The 27,348-nt window shown below is 40.1% G+C and overlaps 1 protein-coding gene and 1 long non-coding RNA gene across 2 annotated transcripts in view; one reads left to right on the forward strand and one right to left on the reverse strand.

The window, feature by feature from the left end:
* Positions 1-27,348, forward strand: part of LOC115008699 (uncharacterized) — a 51,849-nt gene that overhangs the window by 17,234 nt on the left and 7,267 nt on the right. The gene's annotated exons all lie outside the window — the stretch shown is intronic.
* Positions 12,789-22,400, reverse strand: fam210b (family with sequence similarity 210 member B). Its single transcript, XM_029432441.1, has 3 exons — positions 21,691-22,400; positions 16,542-16,741; positions 12,789-13,882 (listed from the first exon to the last, which is right to left on the reverse strand). The coding sequence occupies exons 1-3, from the start codon at positions 22,216-22,218 to the stop codon at positions 13,666-13,668; spliced, it is 945 nt and encodes a 314-aa protein (XP_029288301.1). The 5' UTR covers positions 22,219-22,400; the 3' UTR covers positions 12,789-13,665.

A 27,348-nucleotide genomic window follows, 5' to 3' on the forward strand; every position in this document is an offset into this window, starting at 1 on the left:
TAACGTTTTCACTTGTCAAGAGCTATCAGATGGACTGGAACAAAATCCTGTACAGACATTCATGGTGCCCAGATGATGTAACCTTATGACTTTGAGATTGTGATTTGAGTTACATTTCTTGACATAAATTGGAACGATTGGCTTGAATTTTGGTTAAAACATTCACGCTTCCCCTAGGATGAATTAAAATAAGTTTCCATCTAGCACCAAAATTGTGTCAAAATATAATTGTTTCACCTGTACTTATATCGAGTTCAAATCATATATCGTGATACACAACTGACCCTTCACTAAGCCCCGTCCCCTGCTGCTATTCTTTTATGCTGTCAGAGTTACCATGGAGCACTCACTGTTGAGATATGAAATTACCTATATCGGGATAGAAATGTTTTGCCATATTGCCCGGCCATAATTAAAGTAATTACAAAGTATTTTTAGGAAATTTCCTTGAAAGATTTCATACTTAACAAAACAAACGTTGCTTAAAAAGTATTTTAAAAGATTTTAAAAATAAAACAGGATGCTGTAGTAACTTTATTCCAAACCTTATTTACCTGGCTAGATACTAAACTGTTATCTCCTGTAGCAGATAAATATTTCATCAATATTTTATTAATAAAATAACAAATCCATCACCCATTTGTAGAGGCTTGAACAGCCTGCATTATTCGGGATGTGCTCCCATTTCCCCAACTTTTAACTTCTGTTTACTATATAAAAGTTGTCCAATATTTGGGAGTGATTTATGCTGCGGTGCCTCCGTCCTGCAGTCTTGTGAGTCCCCATAAGTTGTTTTACCTGACGTTTGTCAGTGGAAAGAATACTATTTCTGTATCCCACATGACAAAAGTAATAGGTGCCATTTTTCACCCAGCAAGGATAGAGAGATTGATGAAGGTTGAAAGGAAAGGAAAGGTGTTCAACAAAAGAGGATGGGGAGGGGGGGATGAGAGGCATTAAGACGAAAGAGGAGCGAGAAAAAGTCAATACATGCTCCCCCTCCCTCATCAGTCTCCTCCATTGTTCCCCCTAACAGATTGCAGGCCGAGTGTTTAAAAGAAGAGGCAGAGTGCAATATCCAAATCTGTTTCCCACTGGTGATGTTGCTGAGAGGAAGAGTGGCTTTAATTTCCCTGTAAGAATTGATGCAGTATGCTGGGCCTGCGTCCAACCAAACCACCACATTCATACACTTACATTCTGCATCTACACTTTGAAAACGAGCAACACCTGATTTTTTTCTTTCTTAATGATTTACTTTTTGTTTAAATTACTATTATCATAATCACTGCTTTGTAGCTTAGTGTGTTTATTTAAAGCTGCACTAATCGATACGTTCATATTAACAATGGATCAAATGATTATGTGCTTGTAACCCGACTCTTCAGTTCCACTCAGCTTTACGGAGCATTTTAGCGTCTTCCAGCTCATTGTTTTGTTGTGTTTGTTTTCCTACAACTTTGCTTTTTTACTCTCACCGCTTGTGCGTTGTTTTTGGCAAAGAAAAGCTCTTAAAAAAAAAAAAACCCCACTGTGTGCTACCTGACCAGCAGACAAAGTTACTAACTTGTGCAGTTGCTTATTTCACAGGAGTTGGTGGAGACCAAAACAGAGCTAAAGGGAGATAGAATACTGGCCTCATTCATTCAATCAAATGCTCCGTGTCTGCTTGATGTGTGAATAAGCAACTGTGTGCCAACTAGTTTGCCATATCAACATCAAAGGTTGTAATGACAATGTTTTGTTTACAGCTTGTTTCCGCTGTTCCCAAGTTTCCAACAAGTCCGTTATTGCAGGTTTAGTTATTTGTATCTCTCTTTTTTTTTTTTCTCTTCTTGCTCTCTCTGTCACACAGACATTCACACAAACGTGCGCAAATCTACACACTGGGATAAATACACACTTCATTACAGCGAGGTCATGCTGTATCCCAGAAATCCACCACATACACACCTGAAACACACACTCGGAACTCCTATACATTGTCAACAAGTTTTTCATTCATTTCTCAGAGTGACACGACTTTGAAACACCCAGGGATTACAGCAGTGTTATCCAAACTCAATCTGCCCCTTTGTACAAATAAGTGGTGACCCCAACATGGGATCCCACCAGCACGGCTTCCAAATAATAGATGGCAGCGTTACTGAGGTCTCTTCTTATGATTGTGTCTCATGATTGTACAAAGATTAACTGTGACTGTGTTTATTTTGAATTTGAACCTCTATTTCCACTTCCGATATTGGACACAGGACCAGGGATGCATTATTAAATTCTAGGTCCAATATCAAGGTAAGACAGGCCCCCTACCCTGAGCCATGTATTTATGGAAAGAAATACTCCGGGCAGTTTCCTGATTTTAAGTTGCATCCTTTTTTTTTTACTTGCACTAATCTCATTTTAAAAGAATAAATGTCCCTAATAATATTTATAGTAGATATAGAAATAGGATTTCTCCCCTTGTCCTCTCACTACATAAACATAATCTGCCTGGAAATAGTGTGTACTCTAAAATGGGCTTTTTTTCATCTCACTTGTCATATCAGGAACAAATCATTTCAGTATGTGAAGATCTTGCACTTGTTAGTCTCCTGTATGTTTAGACATAACAACACAGAATATAAAAAGATACAGGACTGTAGAGGTTTGTAGAGTTCAGGTTGGAGTGGAAAGTTTGTTTTATTCTTTAGGAAAAACCTTGTTACCTGCACGGTCTGTAGCTGTCAGCCTGGAGTATATACTACTCAATAAACCTTACAATTTGTTTATGTCAAAAAAATGCAATTTAAACAAATTTTCCAAATGCAAAACTTGTCCTTTTGGAATGAGTTTGATCTTGCTTTTCATGTTTTTATTCAGGTTTATTCTGAAGTCAATAACCTTCCACAGAGTGTGATAGCTACTTACCAATTTCACCAACATCTGTGGCCACATACTGTATTGGATAAGGAATAGTTTTGAATTACCTTATGGAACAACACTATGATAAATAACATGTAGGGAACGATGCAAAATCCTCCCCGTGGGTTTACCTCAGAAACAAAGACTGCAGGGTTTATATAAACAGAGCTTCATCAAAAGCACATCTGCAGTTGGTGTAGAGTGAAGGCCTTAAATTGACCACCACACCAGAGCAGAGCAATAGGATGAGTGTGATGGGCTGAGGAGCTACATAGATGTGAGTGTCCTAGAACTAGATATATAAATAATCAACTTGTCACAGATACTGCAGTATCAGAATAATAAAAAACAACCTTGCAGTGCATTTTTCACAAGTTTCTGACATTTTCTACAGAAAAAGTTTATTAAGAGAACAATTTGGCAGATTCCTCGATAATGAAAACAATCTTAGTTGCAGCACTGATGCAAATGATATATATTTTATATATATATCATATTGTACTATGGAATCAAATATTAATATTGGTTTCTACCATTAAAAAATATCCATTGTCAGTCAGGCTTTACATATCCATGTAATGATATAACCACCGTACCATGTGACCCATCTTCAAAGAAAACATCGCGTGTGACTAATCGATTAGTTGACTTAATCGACACATCTGTAAAACTGAGTTTCTCCACTTTAAATCATGCAAAAGCACCATTTTAAATCAAGTGTTGACCAGAGATGTGCTCATAAATGTATTGGAAATAAGTCATTTAGCATGAAAAAAGCATAAAAAAAAAAAAAAAAAAGACTAATCAACTCAAATCTTAGTCGACTGAGAACAAAACGACCGATAAACCGACTAATCTGCTAAGAAGAGGTGGTGTAGGCACACCTACCCAAACGGAGCAGAATTAATAACCGTAGCTGTAGTAGTAACGACATGAGCTTTGCTGCTTTAACCACACAGAGAGATTAACTTCTTTTTCCTTTTTTAAAGAAGTCTTGGCCAAGAATTGCAAAGCAGAAGATGAGTGGAGAGTAGGACATCTGTGGGGAATTATCCATCTGCGAGTGATCTCATTTCAATTCTTAACCATCAGTGCACATGTAAAAAAAAAGTCACAGTTAGACTGTGGCCATCGTTATTTGTGATTTCTCCGAGCAGAAGGTGGAGGAGAGAGTTGTTCTTAAAGCAGAAGGCATTTCGGCTAATAGCCATGTGTGAATGTAAGCATGAAAAACAACGCAATCTGTTTCCAAGTTTTTTTTTTTGTTTTTTTTTAAGAGGCAGGAAAAATACAGTCACCGCTGCTGACAAATTGCTTCTGTACACAGTAGTACACACACACACACACACACACACACACACACACACACACACACACACACACACACACACACACACACATACACACGCATTTCACATCTAAACAGGCACATCCACAGAAATGACAGGAATCTGTGTTACCATGGTCTGGCAGGGCACTTGATTTTATTATTAAGTGGCACAGTAGCGCATTTGAAACCCTCCACTATAAGCAGCGGCTCCCTTCCTTCCTCACCACTGAGGTTTGGATGATGGTCACGACTTTGTGTGCCCAAACCCAGTCCCACGAGTTCTGCAATTGCTTTGATGCATTTTTCAAAAGGGCTGTGACATGAATGCCAAAAACACATAGCTTCCAACTCCTCCAGACAGCACACACTATCCTCACCATTTCTCCTTTGTCACATTTTCTTTGCCGTACCGGAATTTTTGTAACAATAATATAAGTTCTTTAGCGAGCCCTATACTGTACCTTCACGTTGCCTGCTGACAGAATTGTGGCACTGCTGAAGCTCTGTTTCGGTACACTTTTATAATGAAACTCCTCTTTCCCTTTTTCTCTTTGTCTCTTACTCTCTAATGTTTTGTAGGTTAGACCTGATGTTCTGTAGGGATGTGTTTGTCCAGACCTCTGAAAGAAATCCAACAGGAATACCTGGATATTGTCTCATCACAATATCCAATTGTTTGTGATTTAGTGTAACTTTAAATTCATCTCCCAATCTTGGATTTATTTAAAGCTGCATTAATCAGTATCTTACGATCAATCAAATGGCTATGTGTAATGTGAAAGGTGTCGCCAACCCACAGAGAATGATCACCCAAGTACAAAGCTTTCTTTTTAGCATTTCTTTTACTAATTATTTAGATTTTCTAACCCACAAACTGCTCTCACAGCTATTTCCAACCAAAAAAAAGTCATATTTAACTCACTGCATGCTACCTGCACACAATTGGCCTCGTTCAAGCATCTTCAATTAATTGCTGCCCACATCACTGATTTTCTTTTAATTTTTTTAATTTTATTTACTGCATTGATCTGGTGTGTGCGCTCATTGACAGCTGCCTCGAAAAACAATTACTTTCTTACTTTGAGAATGTACACTTGGAGTTGCAGATGATCAATGCAGGTCCTTCGGAATAAAAACATGTTGCAGAACTCTTCTGTAGTGCATCAAACGCCTCTTCTGCCTTTGGTTTGGTCAGAGATTCAAAGAATCAAACATCTGGGCCCAGGTTTTGAAGGCAGGCTATCCTTGAGCTAGGTGGCAACAAGGTTTTTTTTTTGTGATAAACGTGAAAAATGTTAGGCCAGCACCTAACGGTTAACAAGAAAGGTTTGCGACCAGCAGCTGAACATGAAACAAGGTCCTGGCCTTAAGAGTAAGTGTTGGACTATTATTTGAAATGAATGGTAATGTTGCTTTGTGTCGGCTGGCTGTGTAAATAAGAAAACTATTTGCATAACAACTTTTCCATAAAAAAAAAAAAAAACTACACGGGGATAATACGTCAATATTGAACTTGCAATAAAATATTATAATCCTGAAGTGTGAAAGAAATGTGAATTTACACTTTCTACGTGAAGAGTTTTACACCTTTTTTATTTGCGTGTGTTTGGCATCTGCTTCAGGTGTATATTAAGGCTAAGCAAAACCACATGTGTAAAAGGTGGTGTGAGTGGAAACTTGTAGAACTACCTCTAGAGCATTGAAGTTTGAAAAGATTCACTTATTTATAATACAAGGTTCCAACAAATAGCAGTTTTTTTTTTATTGTGTGTGTGTGAATTCTAACTCCATAAATTATTATCCCTCCACGGATGCAGCATGACACACGTTCAAAGTGTCTGGTGTTGTCAGTGGGGGAAGCTCTCCACAAGCATTATGGATTGACGTGAGTGTCATAAATCCTGGCAAATAGCCTAATATCATAATATTAGAAGCGTCGTCATGTCTGAATATGAGAGGAATAATAGGTTTTCCTCCTTCTGTCTGCGGGTCTTGATGAAAACCTCATTTTATCGCCACAATCATAATGGAATTATCTCCAGGTGTGATGAGGGCATTTAATGAAATCATTACAAAGGATTACTTGCTCTTTTTCATGGGCTTATTAAAAGGCCCTTTGTGATACCAGGCTGAGTAAGAGAGGCTGTATTTATTTATTTATTTATTTTCTCTTTTTCCCCGCTCTACTCTGAGTGATTGCGTGTTTGTCAGTCTGGCAGTCGCACCATTTGCGGCTGGCATAAAAGCCTGCAGGGAGCCACCAGATCTGATTGGGAATCTTAGGCAAAAGAAGAAGAAGAAAAAAGAAAGAAAAGAGAAATACATTGGCTGCTGCAGCGTTGTATTGATGTGTTTGAACATAGGGCTCTCATTTTCATGCCCTCAAAGCACACATAAAAATGGTTTTTCAATAAACGCTACACTTTGATGCATAGTTTATCTGTTCAGGCGATAATAATGGAGTTTCTTTCTCTTTCTCTCTCCCTCTCCTCCGCTTCTTTTTTCCTTCTCTTCCTTTTCTCTCTGTCCCACTTCCTCTCCATTTCTTTTTCCTTTCTTACCCTGCGTTGTATCCGACCTCCTCATCCAGCCACCTTTTTTTTTTATTAACCATCATGTGACTTCACCTCTTCTAAGTATTGAACTGTATTTAACCTACCCCTGTAAATCTTCTTCCTACATTGCCAGAGGGGAGACATGCACTATGGGTGTTAAGCTTAATGAGCAGCAGAGGCAAATCACAGTAGTATTGCCATCCGTAATTCTCTTTGATTGAGTCCTGAATTGTAAAATCAATGTCTCCTTGCCCCCCTGTTCACTTGTAGTTAATATTTCTCCTTATGACAAAGCAACGATGTTTCTTCTCTCATCAACCAGCGGTGGCCTGAGGATCTCACATACATCAGCGTTTGACGGCAAATATACCAAATAAATTATTCATCTTTATTGTTGTTACTGGCGTCGCTGTTATGTCACTTTTTCTAAAGGGAAAAGTGGCGTCCACCAGTAATTCTTAAACGTCATGCCGCTCTATACTTTAACGTCGCCACATTTTACTCCTTTACATTTATTTGATAGAATAAAGTAATTTTATGCTTTTCAGATCATGATTTTACATACAGCACTTGTTAAAACTAAAAAAAACAATATTATCGACGTTGAAATCAGAACCACTAACGACTACAACTGTAAAATGCTACTTACACATGGAAGCGTCAGTAAAAAGAAAATATTCTATAAATTGTTTATAATGCACTATAATTAAGTTGTAAGCAGATATAAATGTTATTAAATAAAATACTTTACATTAATAAACAACTGTCAAACGACAGCTATGAAATGTCATTATAGCTGCAAACAACTACATTTATACTGCATTATAAACTATTTATTAAATGTTTGTTTTCTGGTTATGCACTTATACTTCTGTACTTTTATTTTAGTAGAATTTTTAATGCAGGCAAGACTTGTACTTGTATGTTTTGCTACTTTTACTAAATAAAATGATGTGAATACTTGTTCCACCATTGGTAAAGTCAACAGCCCTTTCATCAGTGACAAAAAAAGAAAGAAACATATTAAAGTACTCACCGGCCCATTTTGAACAGATCAGTTTTAATTATAACTCTAAACACCGTATACTGTGTATATATGTCAAAAAAGAAAATACTTTGTTGAAAAAACTTAGTAGTCAGCTGAGCGGCGGAGTCTTACTCACGGCGGCTGACACGGAGGGTGAACGATGGTTACGTTCACAGCTGTTGTCAAGCTGTGATGAATAGCTCCGCCTAACTACTCAGGAATAATGCTTAAAACAGAAAATGAATCCAAGTCGTGAATAAATGTATTAAACATTTGTGTTGTGCCTGGTCAGCACTGATTCCAGTTAGTTCGAAGAAGGAGGAAAGGCGAGGAGAAAAAGAAAAAGAAGAGCAGGCGAGTGGTATAGTGGCACAAAATCAAGCACTCAGCAGCTCCACAATACCCCATTAGTCTTCATTTTCAGCAGGACATGCAACATGGCCCTTACGTCTTGAGGAACAAACTAAAATTTATTGGGCCGGCCAGTTTGGGCTAATTGAAAGAAATTGTCTGTCTGTTTGCTTTCCATTAGGTCTGTAGAGGGTGGTGGGTTGGGGAGGGGTGATGATCTGGGGCCTGAGCTTGTTGCCCTCCGCTCGACACCCCGGCCTAGTTCCCTGTTAATGGTTTGATCCATGAGCGCCCTCCACTGAGCAGACAGTCTGAGCGGTGGGAATCATTTAAGGTGGAATCGTTTAAGGAGGATTTATGAGATGCATTCATTATGAAGTGTGTACAGGCAAACAGACTTCGATCAGTAATGGCAGCTCATTGGTGGTTTACAGCGCCGTTTCGGCACTTTGCTGTGGTTTTAGTTCACTCCTTTCCCAGAGTGCTGATCATCTTGGCACTGTGACTTTGAAATATTGCTTTAGATGCCGCACGAGGAACTTCGATAAATGTTGATTTGGGATTATAGCTGGTTTTACGGCACGTCATTTGGTTGTCAGTATATTGCTTGTCATTGTTACAGTGTCCAAGCGATTGGAGGCAATCTTGAACTTTTGTGTCTTGAAATCTGAAGGTCACATGTTCAGTTTCAATCTTTGTCAAAACGTCAACGAGCAAGACATCATAAACACGCAGCAGCCAGTTCTACGACCTTTGCCCTAATCTCCAAGAGCAGACTTTAGACTTCTGTCTACGAGGAAGATCATTTGAAATGGAAGAATAATTGAAGATAGCAGATATGTAGAGGATAATCATTGTGGAGATCTTCAGACGTATTGCTATCCATTAGACCTTGAAAAGCTACTTTCTAATTTCTAAAAATGTAAACTAACATACATACCCTTTTGTTTTGACATTCAAATGACATCCATGGATTTAGATAATTATGTAAAACATTAAGTTAATGTCATGTTGTCTGCCTTTTTGGAACTGTAATGAGTAACAGGTTGTAAAGAAACATAGTATGTAGTATGGCAATTTAGCACATGCAAAACCTACTGTAAACTTTAGTGTGATTTTATGCTTTCATACTCTCTGCAGGTGATTTAAGAGGAAGCTTCACACCTTCCAGCAGCAGTACAACAAAATCCATGCTATTTCAAATACATCCTCATTGTTAACAAGAGACTGATCTCATCATCCCCATTGCTAAATGTCAATGTCCTGCTCTATGTACAGTACATGTAGGAAGGAGCCGGAATAAGATCAAGCAGAAGGAACTGCAGAGAGAACATTTATTAAAGCTGTGCCTGGGTGAGAAATAAATGGCACCTAAACGACCATTTGTATGTGATGTTAGCTTTGGCTGCAAATAAAGATTATTTTCTTTTAAAGAAAAGTCCATCCCAGTTGCTCAAAGTCTAAGGTGATGTCTTTATCAGTCTAAAACTAAAAGATATTTAGTTTAATATGATATAAAACAGGAACTCTCCATATCCGAGAGGCTGAAAACTGCTTTTTCTGCCATGAAAATAAACTAACGATGGACTATCACATTAGTTGATGATTATGTTTTTTGACGATTTATTAATCAATTAATCGTTGCAGCGCTAATGTTAGGATATCACAATTTGCCCTGCCAATTTTGGACGGAAACGTAACCATTTGAAAACGCCACTGAAGACAAAATGGAGGCCACAGTTTGACTAAGAAGGGGAGCATTAATGGGACTGAGAAAGGACGGAGGTGTCTCAGTACATTGCATCTGGTATTCTGAAGAATTGCATTAACTGAATCACCCAGCTGCCTGTTAGTGACAGGCATTCAGCTAAGTTACAGTAACAGACAGTCAAAAACATAATCCACAACTGCCAAAAACACTTTGACAACTTGTGCCTGCTGCCTCCTCTTCTCTGTCACAGGCTAGATAAACTCTCTGCCTCTCCGTCTCCAACCTCGCCTCCCTCTCTGCTCCATTATAATTGCTCACATTTAACAGCTGAGCTTTCTGAATCCTGAGGAGCAATGAGAGTGAGGAGGAGGCGTCGCGCACAAAATAAATAAATAAATAAATGCGTGCATCTCTGGTGGAAATTGACTGGCACCGGTGTTTAAAATAATAAGATGCAGCTGTTGATAGTAGCGACTGTCTCTAGGTTTACTTCCCCGTGGCCCCTGTGGCAGCAGAGGAGCCATGATGAAGGCAGACAGCTGACAGGTGCTCCAGGATGATGCTGCCATCAGGTGCATCTGCTAAACTTAACTCGGAGACAGGAGAGGAGAGATAGGGAGGAAAAAAAGAGCGAAAGAAAAAGATGCTCCAGCGAGACAGTGAGTGGAGAAGGTAAAGGAGGAGTGGCCAAAAAACATGAGGAAAAGAGGTTTAGAGCAATAACAAAAAAGGAATACGGAGGATGGAAAGCATGCAAGAGAGTGTGACAATAAGTGTGTTTGTGTACGCAGTGTGTGTGATTGTGTGCATCTTGAAACTTTACGCCAGCCTTTCCTGTAAAGAAATTCACAGCATGTCTCTGAACTTGCGAGGTTGACGGAATAGGTGCTTCTCCGTCTAGACGTTGACACTCTAGAGGGCCTAAAAGTTTACTGAGCGCGTCAGGAGATGGGGAGACGATGCGGGAAAGGTAATAAGGGGAGATAATGAGCTGGTGCAGAAAATGATGGGAGAGGAAATGGTAAGAAATAATTAGAAATTTAATAAAAGAAGGTGCAAGGAAAGCAGGCAGCTAGTCAAGGAGTGTGCGGCTAAGGTCTGTGTGTGGGAGAAATGTGGATCTCTGCTGTTGCCATACATGTTTATGTATCACTGCATGCGTCAGCACTTTGCAATTACTGTACAAACATGCCTTCCAACACTTGAGTCAGAAATGCAGCCATAATGGATTCACTGTGTGCTGCTCTGACAGTGGTGACGCTGACGATGTATCTGACTTTAATGAAAGCGGCAGCAGGCACAAGTCAGGAGCTGAGGCAGGGATTTGAACCCCCTTGAACCCCCCTCATGCTGGGGGAGGAGCCCTTCATAAAACTCGAGGCCAACCAGATGAAGTGTTCACTCGTATCATGACTCAGTTCTGGGCCGAGCAAAAGGTGACGACGAGTGTGACCATGGAGCTGATCTTCCCTCTCATCTTTTACTCATGTGTGTCTCTCTTTCTCCACACACACACACACACACACAATACGCAAATGCACAGCAGTGTGGAAGGAGAGGAGCCTGACAGAGCCCAGTGCATCGCAGGTAGCCCGACAGAGTGGCTGGGAGCGCTGTCACCAATTTGTTCCTAGCCATGGGGGACATGCAGGGGATGGAGAGGCGATGGCAGCTCCCTGTCCTCATCATGGCTAATGAGGCCCAGGCTTCTCCTTCTTCCGTGTGTGTGTGTGAGATCGGTTAGTATCACTTCGTGTCACAGTGCTGCCAAAGTTCCTATTCCTGAAAAACCAGGGTTGATATCTGGCACAGAACACCATGCAATCTCTTAGTTCTCCATATACAACTCTCCTGGCTGAATTATTTACCAGGCCAAGACACACACACACACACACACACACACACACACACCTTGTTCAAGACACCTAACATTCACTACAGTGCAGATCTTCAGGTCCCACACCAGCTGAGGTTTGCTTGCTGTGGTGGCTAGCCCTTCAAACCATCAAGGATAGAGAGAGGGAGAACGGGAGGGGGGGGGGGGGGAGACATAGCATCATGGCTGCTGTGATAACATACAGCCAGAAATAATTAATTCTTATGAGGACTAAAACTGGTCAGTGTATGACAAAAACGTGCTTTCTTTAAACTTGTTTAATGATGTAGTTTCATCTGTTTTAACTTGAAGTATCATTCGGATGTCTGACAAACAAATCGGTGAATTATTTTATGTTTGGAGTAATCTCACAACATTTGTACTGTCGTTGCTTTGTAGACACAAATCTGTCAGATTGAACAACACCGAGGAAGTTTGGAAAGCTTTTAACTATATCATATCTGTGAGACGTGTGAGGAGTGATGCTCCTTCTTGTGATATAATGCTGTTATCCATCTTGAAGACATTAAGAGTACAAAGATATTCAATCTTATGAGAGATGAGATCTGTACGAGGCGGTTGTATCAGAGTAATGGAGGAAGAGCAGCACTGTATTTGTAGTTCAAGAGCTCCCCAGTGTGGTAGAGAAGGGGGAGTGCAACTAAAGGTGACACCTCATCATGCAACGAAAACATAATCAATTAGAAAACCTGGAAAGAAAGGTTTTTTCTGTTTTCTTTCTCTATCTGATGGAACTTCCTGCACAAAATGTGTGTGCAAAGCAGCTTTGATGTGAGCTAAAATGAAAGGAAAACGTCTAAATATAATCAAACTGGTTGTGGAAAAAGGTTCTTTGCATTAAAAATAAACAATTATACAACAAAACACTTTTAACGCACACCACACTTTGCTTCTATTTCATCCTTTGATATGACGTTAGCAAGCAGGGGTCTATTTACTTCCAGGATACACAAAGCAACATAGTCAATATTCACTCTTATGATCAAATAGAACTTAATTGACTTATGAGATGTTGGTATTTTATAACACAAACGCACTAAATTTAAAAGAGCGCTTCCCTTTTAATAGTTAAATACATTCATTTAGAAAAACGACCTTCATGAACAAACATTCTTCATCCAAATGCAATTAACTACAATCGGCTCAGAGATTAATGTACTCGACATTACTGCTTAGGCAGTGGCATTTTCAAAAAGTGAAAGAACAAGAGGGAGAGAAGATAGAGAAAAATGGAGGAGCGGAACAGCAAAGGGATTGAAAATAGATACCAGGAGAGGTGTTGAGGAGAAAAAATGGCAGGGAAGCAAAACAACAGCTGAAAATAAAAACAGTGTAGGAGAGTGTGAGCAGGGAGAGAAAAGGATAGAGGTAGGAGACAGAGAACCTGAATTATTCTGCTGATTCACAGAACACCAGAACATGGCCAAGTCAGCGAACAGGGGACAGAGCAGCTTTCTCCACCTGTCTCCACGGGGAACCTTCACAGCATTAAGAGACAAACCCCGCGCACTAAAACAGCCTTAAATCCCTGTTCGTACCTCCTGATTGTAAATAAATATTTTAGCTTTTTCAGCCATTTTCATGTTTTTGGAATGCACACGCACACACACACACACACACATTGAGACATGACTCCAAATACACTTGTTTTTCAGAGAGCTGATACACTTCACACTTTTAATTTACATTAACAGAATTGAACACTTTCAATTCCTTCTGCAACTGGAACTAATGACAGAAATGTTTCACCTGAATTCACAATGACTGAGAAAAGATGAGGCATTTCTAGATGAAAGCAAATGAGTAAGGATATATACAGGCATTTTAATTATGGCTATTATCTGTCAGGATGTTTGTCGCTTAATGAGGCAGCAGAGGAGTAGAGAAGGGTCATCAGGGTGCAGGTGTGGGTGGTTTAAAGAGACCAGTCTTTCTGAAGTAGCGCACGATGAGAGGCACGGACACCAGAGTGATGCTGATGCGAACCGGAGCGAAAAGCTTGTGGATGGCGTAGGCCAAGACGAACATGCTCGTCCCTGCTGCCATTTTAGACCGAACAACCGTCTCGCTGAAGCCCACTTTGCACAGCACGGCCGCCATATCGACCCCACTGAAGAGACGAATGACACACAGAACTGGTTAGAGAGGTGTGTGTGTGTGTGTGTGTGTGTGAGATCTGGTATCAGGTATATGATTATATTGACCTCAACTCTACCCCTTAATTATTACAAACAAAGAAATACAGTAATATGAAAAAAGGAATATCTTTCATAAAAATGTTTTAAACTAAATTAATAAAATAAAGTTAATAAATAAAAGCAAATATATTTTTAAACTAAATTTTAAATAAAAATCCAACACATACAGAATATAAACACAACAGTAATACATATAATAATAATAATAATAATAATAATAATAATAATAATAATAATAATAATAATAATAATAATAATAATAATAATAATAGACTACATTCAGCAACATCATGCAACTCCTCAACAATAAGGTAACTCTATGGGCCATTATCTGCATTAGTACAGTCCATAAAACAAACATCAAAACATCTCAAAGACAAAATCAACATTTAAACTTGCAGGTGCTTGAAGATAGATTCCTAAAAGCCTCACGCTGCAATAACAGCTTCTCTTTGTTACCACTCAACTTGTGCTTCATGCCGGTTGCATCCTCAAGCATTTCCAGAGATCCAATATAAAATCCACTCTACGTCTGCCCCCTCGAACATGTTGTATTCTTTTTCATGCTGAATGACTTATTTCCAAGAAACTTTTGAGCACATCTCTGATAAACACAAGTTTTAAAAGTGCAGCTTTTGCGTCGTTCTTTGTGGAGAAACTCGACTGTCGATTAAATAAACTAATCAATTATTGGCCGAAGAAATTGTTTGTTAGTCGACTAAGATTTTCTTTAGTCGAAGACGGCCCTAGTAAACAAGTCCCTTTTTAGGTTCTGCTTAAGTGGTTAGAAGTTAAAATCACATGTATCTCCACCAGAGGGAGCTGTGTTCAATAAGGAATGTTGTATAATAGTTTATCTTGCAGCCTTTTGAACCCTTTAACCTGATGACATGAGCACAAGAAGCACTGCAATCTGAAAGTGCATGAAATTACACAAATCTAAAAGAAGCGTTATAACAAGCGACATGTATCGCTGCCTTTTGTTAAACAGTTTTGTAGAGTTGTGGCATTTTCATCTGAGCTATCCGGGGAAATAAGTATGCAAAGAATGTGTTAACAATTCTTAGAGCTGCTTCAATAAACACATCACACACATTAACAGCTCTGTTGCACTCGGAAAACTTTAGTCGGCTAAATATAAGAATCCATCTGCACCCTGACAACTGTTTACCCAGCACACAGCGCTGCATTAGCAGGCCACATGTCTGGGCTGTGTGGCCTCGCAGTGATAATGCTCAATGGTTGTTACAGTCGGTGTCGGTTTTCAGTTCAACGGTCATTATCAGCTATATGAGGAAACGTGTAAGCTGTCAGATAATCTCTGCCAAATCTCTCTGGAACTCAAACCGCTGGCATGTGGCCAGACAGACTGACGAGGGCTGCAATACGTCTTGGTAAATTGTCTGGAATGATACTCTTATCAAAACTAAGGTTTTGCTGTTCTGCTTTAACTTTTCATTGTCTGTCACCAGCAATAGAATACAAAATGCGTAAGGCCATGTTCACACTGCGAGCAACAAAGCAACAGGCTACAAGTCCTTTTCAATGGAAGCTGCAAACTGACACTTTTAGGGCTTCAATAACGCAGTGAAGCTTCAAGCAATCATATGTTTTAGTTCCACCACCCCCCCCAAAGCCCCCCCAAACCCCCAAAGCTTTCCATCGTTAAGTGTCAATTTCCTTTTTTTTTTTATTCTGCATGTGTTGTTGTAAAGTTTCAAGTCTAGAAGAATGCTGATGAGAAAATGAGCTCATGTTTTATTCAACATTAGTTTAGTGTCCGTGTCTGACTCGACCAATAGGAGCGTTTTCACAACAGCAGGGCCGGCATAATGTGGCTGACTGAATGGAAATGTTCAAGAGCCCGGACTTTGCTTTTACTCATAACAGGTTCCATTTTCTGCCCATTTGCACCGGACACTTTGCATTCCTCCAAGTGAAAAAGCTGCCAGTAATTTCCTGTGCACATCTTTACAGGAAATGTTACACTCGGATGTTCTCACACCGCTAGATGAGATCAGCAAAGTGATCTTTGATGCATTCCAGAGTTAGAATATGTTGCATTTGACTTTTTATTGTTTTCTTTGACTTCAGATAGTGATTTGCTACATTTCCCCAGATATGTCCCTCAGAATATGTTGCCTTCAGCTGTCTGCTGTGTATGATCAATGTGAATCATTATGGTTTGTCATCAGTAAAAAGAGTATCTTTATGATTCTCCTGCTGAGAAACAGTGCATGTAGAAATATGCTCTTACTCTTTGATTGTCGGGGGAATATAGTGTATTTTGTCTTTCTGTCAAATTGTATCCACACTTGTAATATCGGGACTTTACAACAAATCATTTATATTTTTTAGACAATCAACAGGGTAAGAGATACTGTTACAAAACGAGAAAATAGGACCAGATAGGGTTCAGGTGTGTTTTGGCTTTTTAGAGTGGAGTTGATTAATTTTTTCACTTTATAAACATTTAAATAGGAATAAATGATAAAACTCAATCCAGGACCTACGATATGTGTCCTCTGGTCCCCAACATGTAGAAAAAGCAATAATCTCATGTTTTGTCACCTGGATACAAGTAGGTAGAACATTCCCAGGGACATGAGGGAGATCCCGATGTGAAAGGAAACTCCCACCGCTCCATACTCCTTGAAGACTTTCTTTAGCTGCTGCGTCTTGTTTGGTTTTCCTCCCTCTGGCTCCGGCTCCCCCGGGGCCTTGTCTGTAGATGACGAAGTTGTAGAGGCCTCCTTTAAACTCAGCTCGGCCTGGACAAAAGAAGAGAGCCGAGTTGGGAGGGAGCGATCAGGACAAATTAAAACAGAAGGATGAATTGAGAATCCATCCCTGGTGCAACAGGAAGCAACTTTTCATGTTAGTATTCCAAAAGCTCCCTCAAACTACAGAAGTGACGAGCTTCAAGGTGGAGGTGTCACTTCCATTTTGGATTCAAACGCAAAGAAGAAAGGCTTAAACAACCATACATTTTATAATGTATTATAAGGACACTCTTGAAAAAGAGATTTTTAATCTCAATGAGGCCATATCCTGGTTAAATAAATGTTATAAATAAATAAATAAATATCCACTTGACACGAGTTGATAATGTTTGTTAGGTGTTGGTGTGACAGAAGCCTGATCTCTATTTGTTACTCTTGCCTCGACAAAAGACGCACAATGTATCTAAATAAATGACCAAATTGCAACGTTTTAATAAAAAATAAAAATAATAAAGTCCAGAATTTCCTCAATATTCTGCAGAATCTCTAAACAAAGACGTACGTTGGAAACATTTAGTTCAAACTGAGCTAATCACAGGTTGGACTGTACAGAAATGCATGAGTCATCAAAATGTAGAAGGAAAAAAAGTGTTTGTGTGTCATATAGTTCAAAGTTGAGGTCATACAAGTAGCTCAAACAAAGCCTGGACTTTTACGAGCTTCCTCTATTCGTCGTGCAGCTGAGTCAGCTGATTAAACAGACTGCTGCTGCATGGTTTAGGTTGTTCACATTATCATTTACCCTTTCACACACTCACGCGGACAGAAGTCAGTCACTCTCTTACAAACGCGCGCACAAAGAGCCTCTCATACGTGCACAAACACAAACATTACTCAGTGCGCGTGACCTCCAGACACACCACTCTCCGAGATGAACAAGCCCCAGACACAATACAACCGTCTGACATGTAGCAGGGAGCAGGCAGGTCACTCCACTGTGCGTGCTGGCAGTCAAACCCCATTAGTGAACTACAACACACTCAACAACAATAAGACAACAGACTGCAACGGAGCATTGATGGTGTGGACGCGACTCACTGAGCAGCTAGGGAAGCAGGGATTCTTTTTTTTTTTTTTTTTTAAAGAGAGAAAGCCTGCAGTGTGTTGACCATACATTATGTTAAATAAACATAATCCTCCAAGACTCAAGGGCTGCAGTTTACAACAGTCGTCACGCTTAATGCAGCAGAACGTGTGCAGGCGGTAGAATAGTGTAAGATCGAAATTAAAGACTAGAATTGTCCAAACTCTTTACAATTCAAAATAAGGGAACATTTCATTTGAGTAACAACATTGAGTATTCAGTATTCAGATTTTTCAGGAACTCATTTAGTCAGTGTCCTGACATCGCGTGTGGTAAATCCTGTTTTAAAAACAGCAATCTACATTTTCCCAGGCTACGAGCGCTTCCTGTTTTGGCAGCTAACTGCTATAAAACCTCTTTGAACCATGTCATTTAATATGTGGCTGTGACTATATACCAAATACAAGCTTAACTTTAAAAGTTTGTTCATTTCAGGAATGTTGAATGTATTCGGTATTAGGACCCCAAAGAGCTAAAGGACATTTGTGTACATATGGTCATAATGAAGATAATAAACTACAGATTATGGAAACAGAATACAGTGGGAGTTAAAAGAACAATACTGAATCGCAAAGAGATGCAGCATTCTTGAACATGTCAACCCACAGAGAGTCCAACCATAGCCTTGTGTGAAGATGAAAGTATGAGGAAATATTTGAACAAGTATAAGACCAAGAGTCTGCGTTCAATTTGTGCCCAGTGCTACGGACACAAAACTGTTGGTGCTCGAGGTCATCCAGTCGCCTGATCATGCTGCTGCGGAAAAGCAATTACAACAATATATCTGTTACTGAGCCCTTTCGGGGTTAATTATAGGATTCAATTATGATTAAGGATACTGGGGGGGGGGGGGGATTAATTTTGGCTTTATTGCCTACTATTTTTTTCCTTTTTGATTATGGAGGGCTGTTAAAATGAAATTGAAACCGTAAAAAGAGCCGCTGACAGGAGGGCATCGTGTCCAGTGGTTCCGTCTGAAGCAGAGTTATTCAAATATATTTTCTGCAGACAGGAAGCATAATCCTTCCATGAGAAAACGGGAAGTAGCTCCAGCCTATATTTATCTATTATTAGATCAAATATTGACTTTGCTGAGACAACTTACTAGGTACAAAGAATACTGCAATGACCTCTTTTAACAGGCAAGTTGTTATTATTATAATAATAGACCATCGGGCCCGTCTGAGGACGACCTAGTAGTATCAAGTCAAGGTCAACTTGAACAGTGAGGACAAAATGCAGGCCGATGGGAAATGTGTGCACGAGCGTACCTTTCCTGATAATTCATCTAGCAGCTATGGCAATAATAAAGAATAAAATAGTAACTTTATGTTTTACACAAATGGAAAAATAATCAACTGGAAACATTACAAGCATGCAACTCAAATAAAGAAAGTTTTGTATGTAATACACTTTATATTAAACTACAGGGATAAAGCACTGTACTGAAATGTGCAAAGTTCTGTAGCTACAATTTGTACAGCAACTCAATGATGCTTATTTATCTGCTTTGAAACATGAAAGCATCCCACATTACATTACATTACATTACAGGTCATTTAGCAGACGCTCTTATCCAGAGCGACTTACAGTGAACTAAGTACAGGGACAGTCTCCCTGGAGCAACTCAGGGTTAAGTACCTTGCTCAGGGGTACACTGGTGGCAGCCTGGTATTGAACTCACAGCCTTCGGTTTGAAAGGCGTACCACCAGACCATCACCACCTCCCACTGGTGTAATAGTCTTCGAGATGTTTGCGAATGTCACATATTTAGTGTTTAGATCAGTAATCGGACTGTTTCTGAGAATTGGGACTGAACAACAAATGTTTACAGTAACTTCCTTTGTTAAAAATAGAAATTACCTTATGTCGTACATCCTCTTCCCCTTGACAAACTAAAATGATGCATTTAATATCGCTCCACAAGAGTAATGTGAACCTGACCTAACCTGAGTCAGACAATTAATCAAGAAGAAGACTTTGCGGCAATTTGTCTTGCTAAATTTTGTCCCGAGCCCCCTGGATGAAGCCAGTCTCAGTGACGTAATCCCTGCCCTGCCAACAATGGACAATAGAAAGGCCAGAGTGGGCGAGGGTGCAGGCCTTTGCCTTTCAGAGGCGAGTCAGACCAAGCTAAAAGTAAAGGCAGGCAGCAGTGTGGGAGGGTCATGTGAGCGAGCAGCCAAAGGGAGTTGTGCCAGGGAGGGTGTATAGGAGGGGGAACAGTGGAACTGCTGTGTCTGATAACAGCTTTTCAGAGGCATGAAAACACATGCCAAGTCACAGTGACATGCAAGCACACACACACACACACACACACACACACACACACACACACACACACACACACACACACACACACACACACACACAGAAATGGTGAAGTGGTGAATCCCTCCTGTCAGAGGCTCAAGCAGAAGCTAAGTGTTTGGTCTTGATAAGATGAACATTCAAACTGAACTAAACAGTCACCTACTGCAGCATCCTGCAACACAATTGTCTTATTTATTGTCTCATTAAAAAGGGAACTTTGCCGGTCGGGGCAAAAGACTACGAGTTTGAAAATGTAAAGAATCCTGGGGTGTGGAGTTAGAAAGAAGTGAGCTAACCAGACCTGTGTAGCCCGAGGTTAGTGGCTCGACACTACACTAGCTGCTACTCTTATAACACACCTGAATCTCCGAGCAAACTGTGAGTGGTTGAGTTGCATTGTGGGTTATGTAGGCGTCGGGTTTTGTCAAGGGAGAAGAATGCATGTATGGAATAAAAAAAGATTTGGCGTCCCTTTCGTTACTTTGGTTACTCCCTGACCTTTCTTCTAGCTCCATCATCGGGTCAACATTTTCCAATGTCCTATATTTGTTTGTAATCACATCTCTACAGCGCTAATTCCCATCAGCCTCATCAGTACTTGTTATGCTAATCAACACATGTTAGCATGCTACTGGTGAACATGGCAAACATAAGACCTGCTAAACGTTAGCATGTTAGCATTGTCACTATGAGTGTGTTAGCATGCTGGTGTTAGCCTTTAGCTCAAAACAACACTGTGCTTTAGGACAGACTCTCACGGCTGCGTGCATGTGTGTAGTCTGTTAGTCCTGTGTAATTATCTAACATGATGATAATATAATGCAGTGTGTGCTTCAAACTCAAACCTTGCATAACACTGAAGAGTGTACAGTATAGGCCTAGTGGTGTTTGTTGTGCCTCTTTAAGAACCGCTCATTGTAGGTCAAGATGACCTACATTTCTATCTACTGCTCTTTCACTGGTGTCAACTCACACAAAAGAGTACATGCCAAAGTGCTCACTTAATTAATGTACACGTTATTCACATTAAATAGGCTTGGACAAAGAAACTCATTCTTACTATGACTCTATATTTATATATATATTTTTTTTTTAAAGAATTAGTTTCCTGTCCATTTCTTTCAGTCAGGAGTCTGTAAGCCTGTTGAACAGTGAGTCAGCATGTGCTCTCTCAACTCTATAAATAACCCTTCTGCTACTTCAGATTTAAGTTGTGAAGACGGATCAATTATGCATGAACATCTGTGAATTCACTGCACATGTAGACAGCCCTCACAGTTGTGCACGTCATGCGGTGTTGTATAACACGCCTGCATGCTTACAGGATGACTGTCACTGAAGAGGCCCAGGCAGGCAGGCAGGCAGGGCGGGCAGGCTTTTGCATATTTCATGGTTTAGAGTTCAATCCGGGAACCTCTGGGACACATAGGGGGTTCCCCCACCAGTTGAACATTGTGTGGACACAGACCGGGACCTGTTCGCTCTTATTAACTTGTCACTGGGGTTAGATACACACTTGAGTTGAATAGGTTAAATTACCTCTTTGTTGTTAGCGGTCTGCTCGGGGCTGCTCTTCTTCGTGGATAAAGCTCTGGTGTGCATTGTCCCAGTAGAGCAGAGTCGACTGGAAACACCCCAGTAACCTGTAAACAAACCATTACCCACCGGCTGTCCTCTACTGCTGTAGCGCCTGTTTGCTTGCACGACAGACTGCGTGATAATATCTACATTGCCGCCTTTACTTTGCACGCGTTTGGAAAGGTTCACGGCTATAGTAGCTACCCGATCCAAGTGTCCCCAGTCTAAAGCACACGATGATCCTCGGTTCCGGACACGTTGCCGGTCCGGTTGTTGTTGTTGTTGTTGTTGTTTCCCCAGCTGCTCAAGAGTTGCACCGACACCCTCGGCGGGCACACAGAAACACCGGTGAAACGTGTAACCCTTGCGTAATGTCAAAGTGAAGTTCCTCAGTCTGTTTGCTTTGACTTGCAATAGAAACGAACCCGTTGACTTGTAAGCGTGATCCAGAGCCGCTGCAGACAGCCTCCCCGCGCGACACAAAAACATTGTGTACGACTTCCCCGAAAACGAGGTTTAATGTCTCCGGAGAAATGAAATAAAGCGGGTAAACCGTTTGGGACAGCTAATCATGACTAAGTAGCTGTACACATGCTGCCCTGTGCCCTCCAGACTCACTCCGGTCCTCTTGTTGAATTATTATCACCGACAGCCAATGAGAGCTGACGCGCAATCGCAGATAGTAAAGCTTCCTCCGAAGGGAGGGGGCATTTAAAGGTGTAACCGTGTTAATTCTTATAATTGAGTGATATCGTCAAACATCCCTGGGGGTAGTTATATGTGACCCAACCTACTGCATGTGTTTTTAAAGACGGGCAGCTCTGTTCCAAGTACCATATTATTAAGTTAAAGGATCATTTCAGGCTGTTAACTCATTAGTTTAAATAAGATCAGTACAAATGTGATCTATTTTGTTATATTCCCACGCTTTCTCTAAGAGTATCCTCCATGTCAGGTAGAGCAGGAATAATGCTCCAGTTATCCTTTCTGTCGGAGCAGAGTTGGATATGAGCTTGAGCTCCCTAATCCAAGCAATTACTTTAATTCATTAACTTATTTTAACCAGCTATATTTGAGCATGCTGTTAATTTTTTTTACAGTAAAAAAAAAAACCTGGTGAGGAGGATGGAGGGCACAACAAATATAAAAAATGGAAACACACAAAATGAAACAATTTACGATTGACAAAATCAAGACATGAACAGTCCACGAGAAAATAAGAAATGTACATATAGCAACAGCAAAATGAAACCACCCTACTTTTCATTGTTGGCCCTTATCTGTGTTTTTGGGTGTTACTCTGTTATGGGGAGATAGGGCCGTTCAACCAGCAGCAAGAAAAGATATCGACAATCATTTAAAACTGTTAGCATGATGTGTTATAGCCTCCTCATCCCACGTGAAAAAAGGTCAGATATAAAAGGTCAGATATAAAAGGTCAGATATAATGCACAAAAAATGTCAACTTTGCAGCTTTGTCCCTTTAACCTTTAACCTCTCCTCTTCTGGTTGAGAAAGTATTGAGAGATTTTTCTTGGGTAGAAGTAGCACTACCACACAATAAAACTCCATCACAAGTTAATGTCCCATGTTCATAATTTCACGAGTAGAAGTACATAAAAAGTACAACAAATGTAGTCGAGAAGTATAAAGAGGTCAAATAAAGAACCTCAAAATTGTACTTAAGTACAGTACTTGAGTAAATGTACATTGTTTCTCTTTATGTTTCTCATGTAAAGTTGCACACCTATGCACAACCAGACAGAAGTGTTAACAAAAGCCCAACCTAAAAGGGAAGTGGTGGGAAAATACAAGATCAGAAATAACTCTAATTCTAGAAGAAAAGTGTATAATTATTCCTTAAATATTCCAGTGTTATATGTGGTAAAGGTTGCATTGTGTGATGAACACGACCTGCTTTCAGATATAAGACAGTCATTTGTTTCCTGTGATATTTACAACTTTCTTAAACAGACATTACAGTTAGAAATGCATCAACACAGAGCAAGTACAAAGGCAGAGAGAGAGCAGTGAGAGTGAAGGGGGGGTGAGATAAAGAAGAGGGTGGGATGTTTGGCAGGCAGCCACAAAAAACAGTCCACAGTCAGCGCAGCAACAGAGCCTCTGACCTTTCCTCAACAAAGACTCAAGATCAGCATGTGGGCTGATTTAAAATAGCTAATAATTCTAAAAGCTCCTCTTCATATTTGTGCTTTGGAAAAAACATTATTTTATTAGTAAAAGAATGAAACGTTAATTTTCCCGTAGGAGACATCACAGAGTGTAAATGTTAAAGCTTGACATTAATATATCTGAATATCAGTCAGATGTGCTGTTACTCCCACAGCCTGAAGGAAGCTCCTTATCAGACAGTACAGTCATAGAGAAGGACATGAAAAAGACTGTAATATTACCCAGAAATATTTACATTTTACATTTCAGAATTAATATAAAGGTGTAAATGTTCAGACAATGCTTACAGAAAGTTAATCTCCTATATTGTGTATTTTTGAGTGGCTATTGGATGGCTTCAGTGTAACCTTCTCTGCTCAGTAAGCATTGGTTTAGTGAGTTTCAGGTCAGAAGAACTTTAGACATCAAGGTTAAAACTGGGCTAAATTAGCTTGAAAAGTGAGACGTCAAAGTTATGTAGTACAATCATTGTTTTATAACTATGTTTCAATCTGTACAGTAGTTACAAACATAAACATAAAGTTGCTGAAATGCTGTTGAACAATTAATTATACTACAACAGGATAAGTAAAGTCAGGACAAACACGCAAAGTTGCTCTCCATCGCTCTCCCGTCGTTCCTCTAACACAAAATCATTCTTTCAGACTATTGCTTGTGATTGTGTGAATATCTGGGGCGCTGTGACCTGTGACCTGTGACCTGTGACCTGGCATCTGACTGACTGCCGAGAGAGGAGGATGTACTAAGAACTGGACATCCACAGAGAGTTATTTATATGTGGACATTTGACAATGAAGGGTTAGGTTACGTGACGCGCTCTGGTGACACACTCATACAAACCAGTTTATTCGGTTTACTGAAACAAGCCTTACTGTTTGTGAACTGAAACATTTTGTTCTTTAGTTTAAAATTCAAGTTGTGAAGAGACGTAAATAGTGTTTGTCATGACTCCAACTGGTGGATCTATTTAGTAAATTCCTGTGCAGTGCCTTCAGGGGGTTATTACTTCATTAAGTATCTCCCCTTTGGTGAACCTTAAAAAACAAATACGCCAAACAAAACAATCATTTTAATAATGTCTTGCATGTTTCATTTAAATTGTATTGTGATGCTTGTAACTCACGTTAAAATGAATGATTCTTATCAATTTATTTTTAAAAAGCTAACTAAATTAGTCATTTAGGTTTTTGTTTAACACATGTAACACCTATAACAGTGGACGCAAAGTTCATTGCATCAAACATACATTTGATTATTTTCTGAGTTGTATAGCCTACAGCTCTGTGATGCTGAACCTACAGCGCTGCTTTAATATTTAGCAGGTATGATGTTCACCGTCTTAATTCAGTTTGTTTGTGTTCAGCTGAGGCTGATGAGAAGGCCATTGTTTTTGGACCATATACCTGCAAAACAAATTCAAACTTTGACCTGATTCTGGTGCTAGATAAAAAGTCAGAGGATCACCTTAGTTATTACAATTCATGCAGAGGGGAACATACATTTCTGTACAGAATTTTACGGCCATCCAACAAATAGCTGTAGAGATATTTCAGTTGTGCTAGACCGACTGACATAGTACTTCCTGCAGCCATGATGCCCGTGTAACTTACTGGCTTAATATATTTACTAAAGTTAAATAATGTAACTATATTACTCAGCATGAGTGTTAGCAGCTGTTTCACTGACACTGTGTCTCTTGCCTGAGAGTAAATTCCTCGGTCGATAGGCTTTTATCAGCAGACGAACATCAACTCCCTCTTCTTGGACATCTTAAATTCAGGTCAAGTAGAACACTGAAGGCTTGTCAAGTCCAACAGACCCTGGGAACCGGGAAGAAGTTCTGACCCACTGAGCTATCCATCCATCCATCCGTTCTTTTTGTGCAGCTTCTCTATCCGTCTTCTAACAAGCTGGCAGGATGGTCAATAGTTGAGGCCTCCTCCCAGTGCAGGCCCACTTTCAGGCCTGCCATCCACCCATCTTTATTTCATCAGTGCAAACATCCCTTCTTTCCAACCATCCCTCCATTATGGTGGTCAGTGTCCAAGAAACTCCTGGCAATGGTTCATTTTCCTACTTTATCCACACTCCCAACTGCTCCTCAGTGCCGTCCATCATCATTCCTCCATTTATGCGTCCAGCAGAGTGGCCAGTATGCGTCTGTGTGCTCTTTCTGGCACCGATCCACTTCGCCCTTCAGTGAAGAGGACTGAAGGACTGGGACCGGAGCCAGCTGGCCTGGACTCACTGTAGCTCAGGCACAATAGCAAAAGCCAGGCCACGCAGAGGAGGTTAATGCAGCCTGGATCATGTGCTTTCAGTGCCATTGTCCTCATCTCTGTCTATATGCCTTAGACATACTAAGGGGGCCTCAGATGAAAGGGGGATTCCACCTAACATTTGCTCAATACACATCAAGGACTGTAACTTTATGTAGATGTTTGACAAATGAGTTAATGTTTGTGTTTTCATATCCACGAGCTGACATATTAGCAAGTAGGTGCTGTTTTATAACATCCTAATGTAGTGTAAATACTGATAAACTTCTCCATAAAAGTCAGAAAACTATATCAGTGCCAAAAGGTCACTCCCCTAAAATCCACAGTAATAAAAGGGTAAGCAACCATGTTAGCCGACGGCCGCTGCGTTCAAGTGAACCGTCCCTGAGAAGAATCTGAAAGTGGTGAAAGTACAGAATGTTAAATGCCAGGAAAGAAAGGTTGAAAAATACCCAAAATAGGGCACGTTAAGAAACTTATTTTTTTCTAAACTGCCCTCTTTACTGGTCTCTCTAACCAAACTGTTGTGTGTCTGAAAAATGACTGCTGGGTGCAGCCTGTAGAAATATTGACCCTGGTGACCCCGCAGCCAATGAATGAGAGGAAGTTCAGAAAGAGAGAGGGAAACAAAGACAACACAGCACATCATTGAAGGAAGCAGTTGATGCTGGGCCAAGACCCTGACAGCTGTGTTCTGAAGGATGGTCCAGCTCTGCCTGTTTCAGAACAGAAAAGAACTGTAGAAGTAGGGCAGAGAAAGTAGACATGTCGGGTTGAGATAAATTGTTATTAACCTTCATACGCCGCGCAAACGTGAGCTGCACACAGTATATTCATCTGATTTAAGCAAAAGAAAAAAAACAATGGTGATTCTAAAAGATGAGCAACAGTAAGAGTAGTGAGTTTTTCTCAACTTGAGTGAATTATGCATACTGCCAGAGCTGCAACTAATTACCAGCCTTGACAGCGACTCTGATATCAACTAATATATTGTCTTCACCGTGTTAGTTTTTGAGACATTTCTTGGTGACGATAACGCAATAACGTCGCAACAGAGCAAGATGCCGTCCCAAAACTTTACAGATGTGTAGTTGAGATCAAAATAAAGGTCCGGTTCAAAGATGGGCTTGGTCCGAGCAAGATAGTC

This window comes from Cottoperca gobio, chromosome 5, assembly GCF_900634415.1.
Source record: "Cottoperca gobio chromosome 5, fCotGob3.1, whole genome shotgun sequence".
Lineage (NCBI taxonomy): Eukaryota > Metazoa > Chordata > Actinopteri > Perciformes > Bovichtidae > Cottoperca > Cottoperca gobio.

Excerpts from the sequence above, each read along its gene's own strand:
- fam210b (XM_029432441.1), bottom strand. The coding sequence starts at position 22,218 with ATGTTTTTGTGTCGCGCGGGGAGGCTGTCTGCAGCGGCTCTGGATCAC. Across the intron at positions 16,742-21,690 it reads AGACCGCTAACAACAAAGAG|GCCGAGCTGAGTTTAAAGGA; the intron begins GTAATTTAACCT and ends TCTTTTGTCCAG. Across the intron at positions 13,883-16,541 it reads TTCTACCTACTTGTATCCAG|TGGGGTCGATATGGCGGCCG; the intron begins GTGACAAAACAT and ends TCGTCTCTTCAG.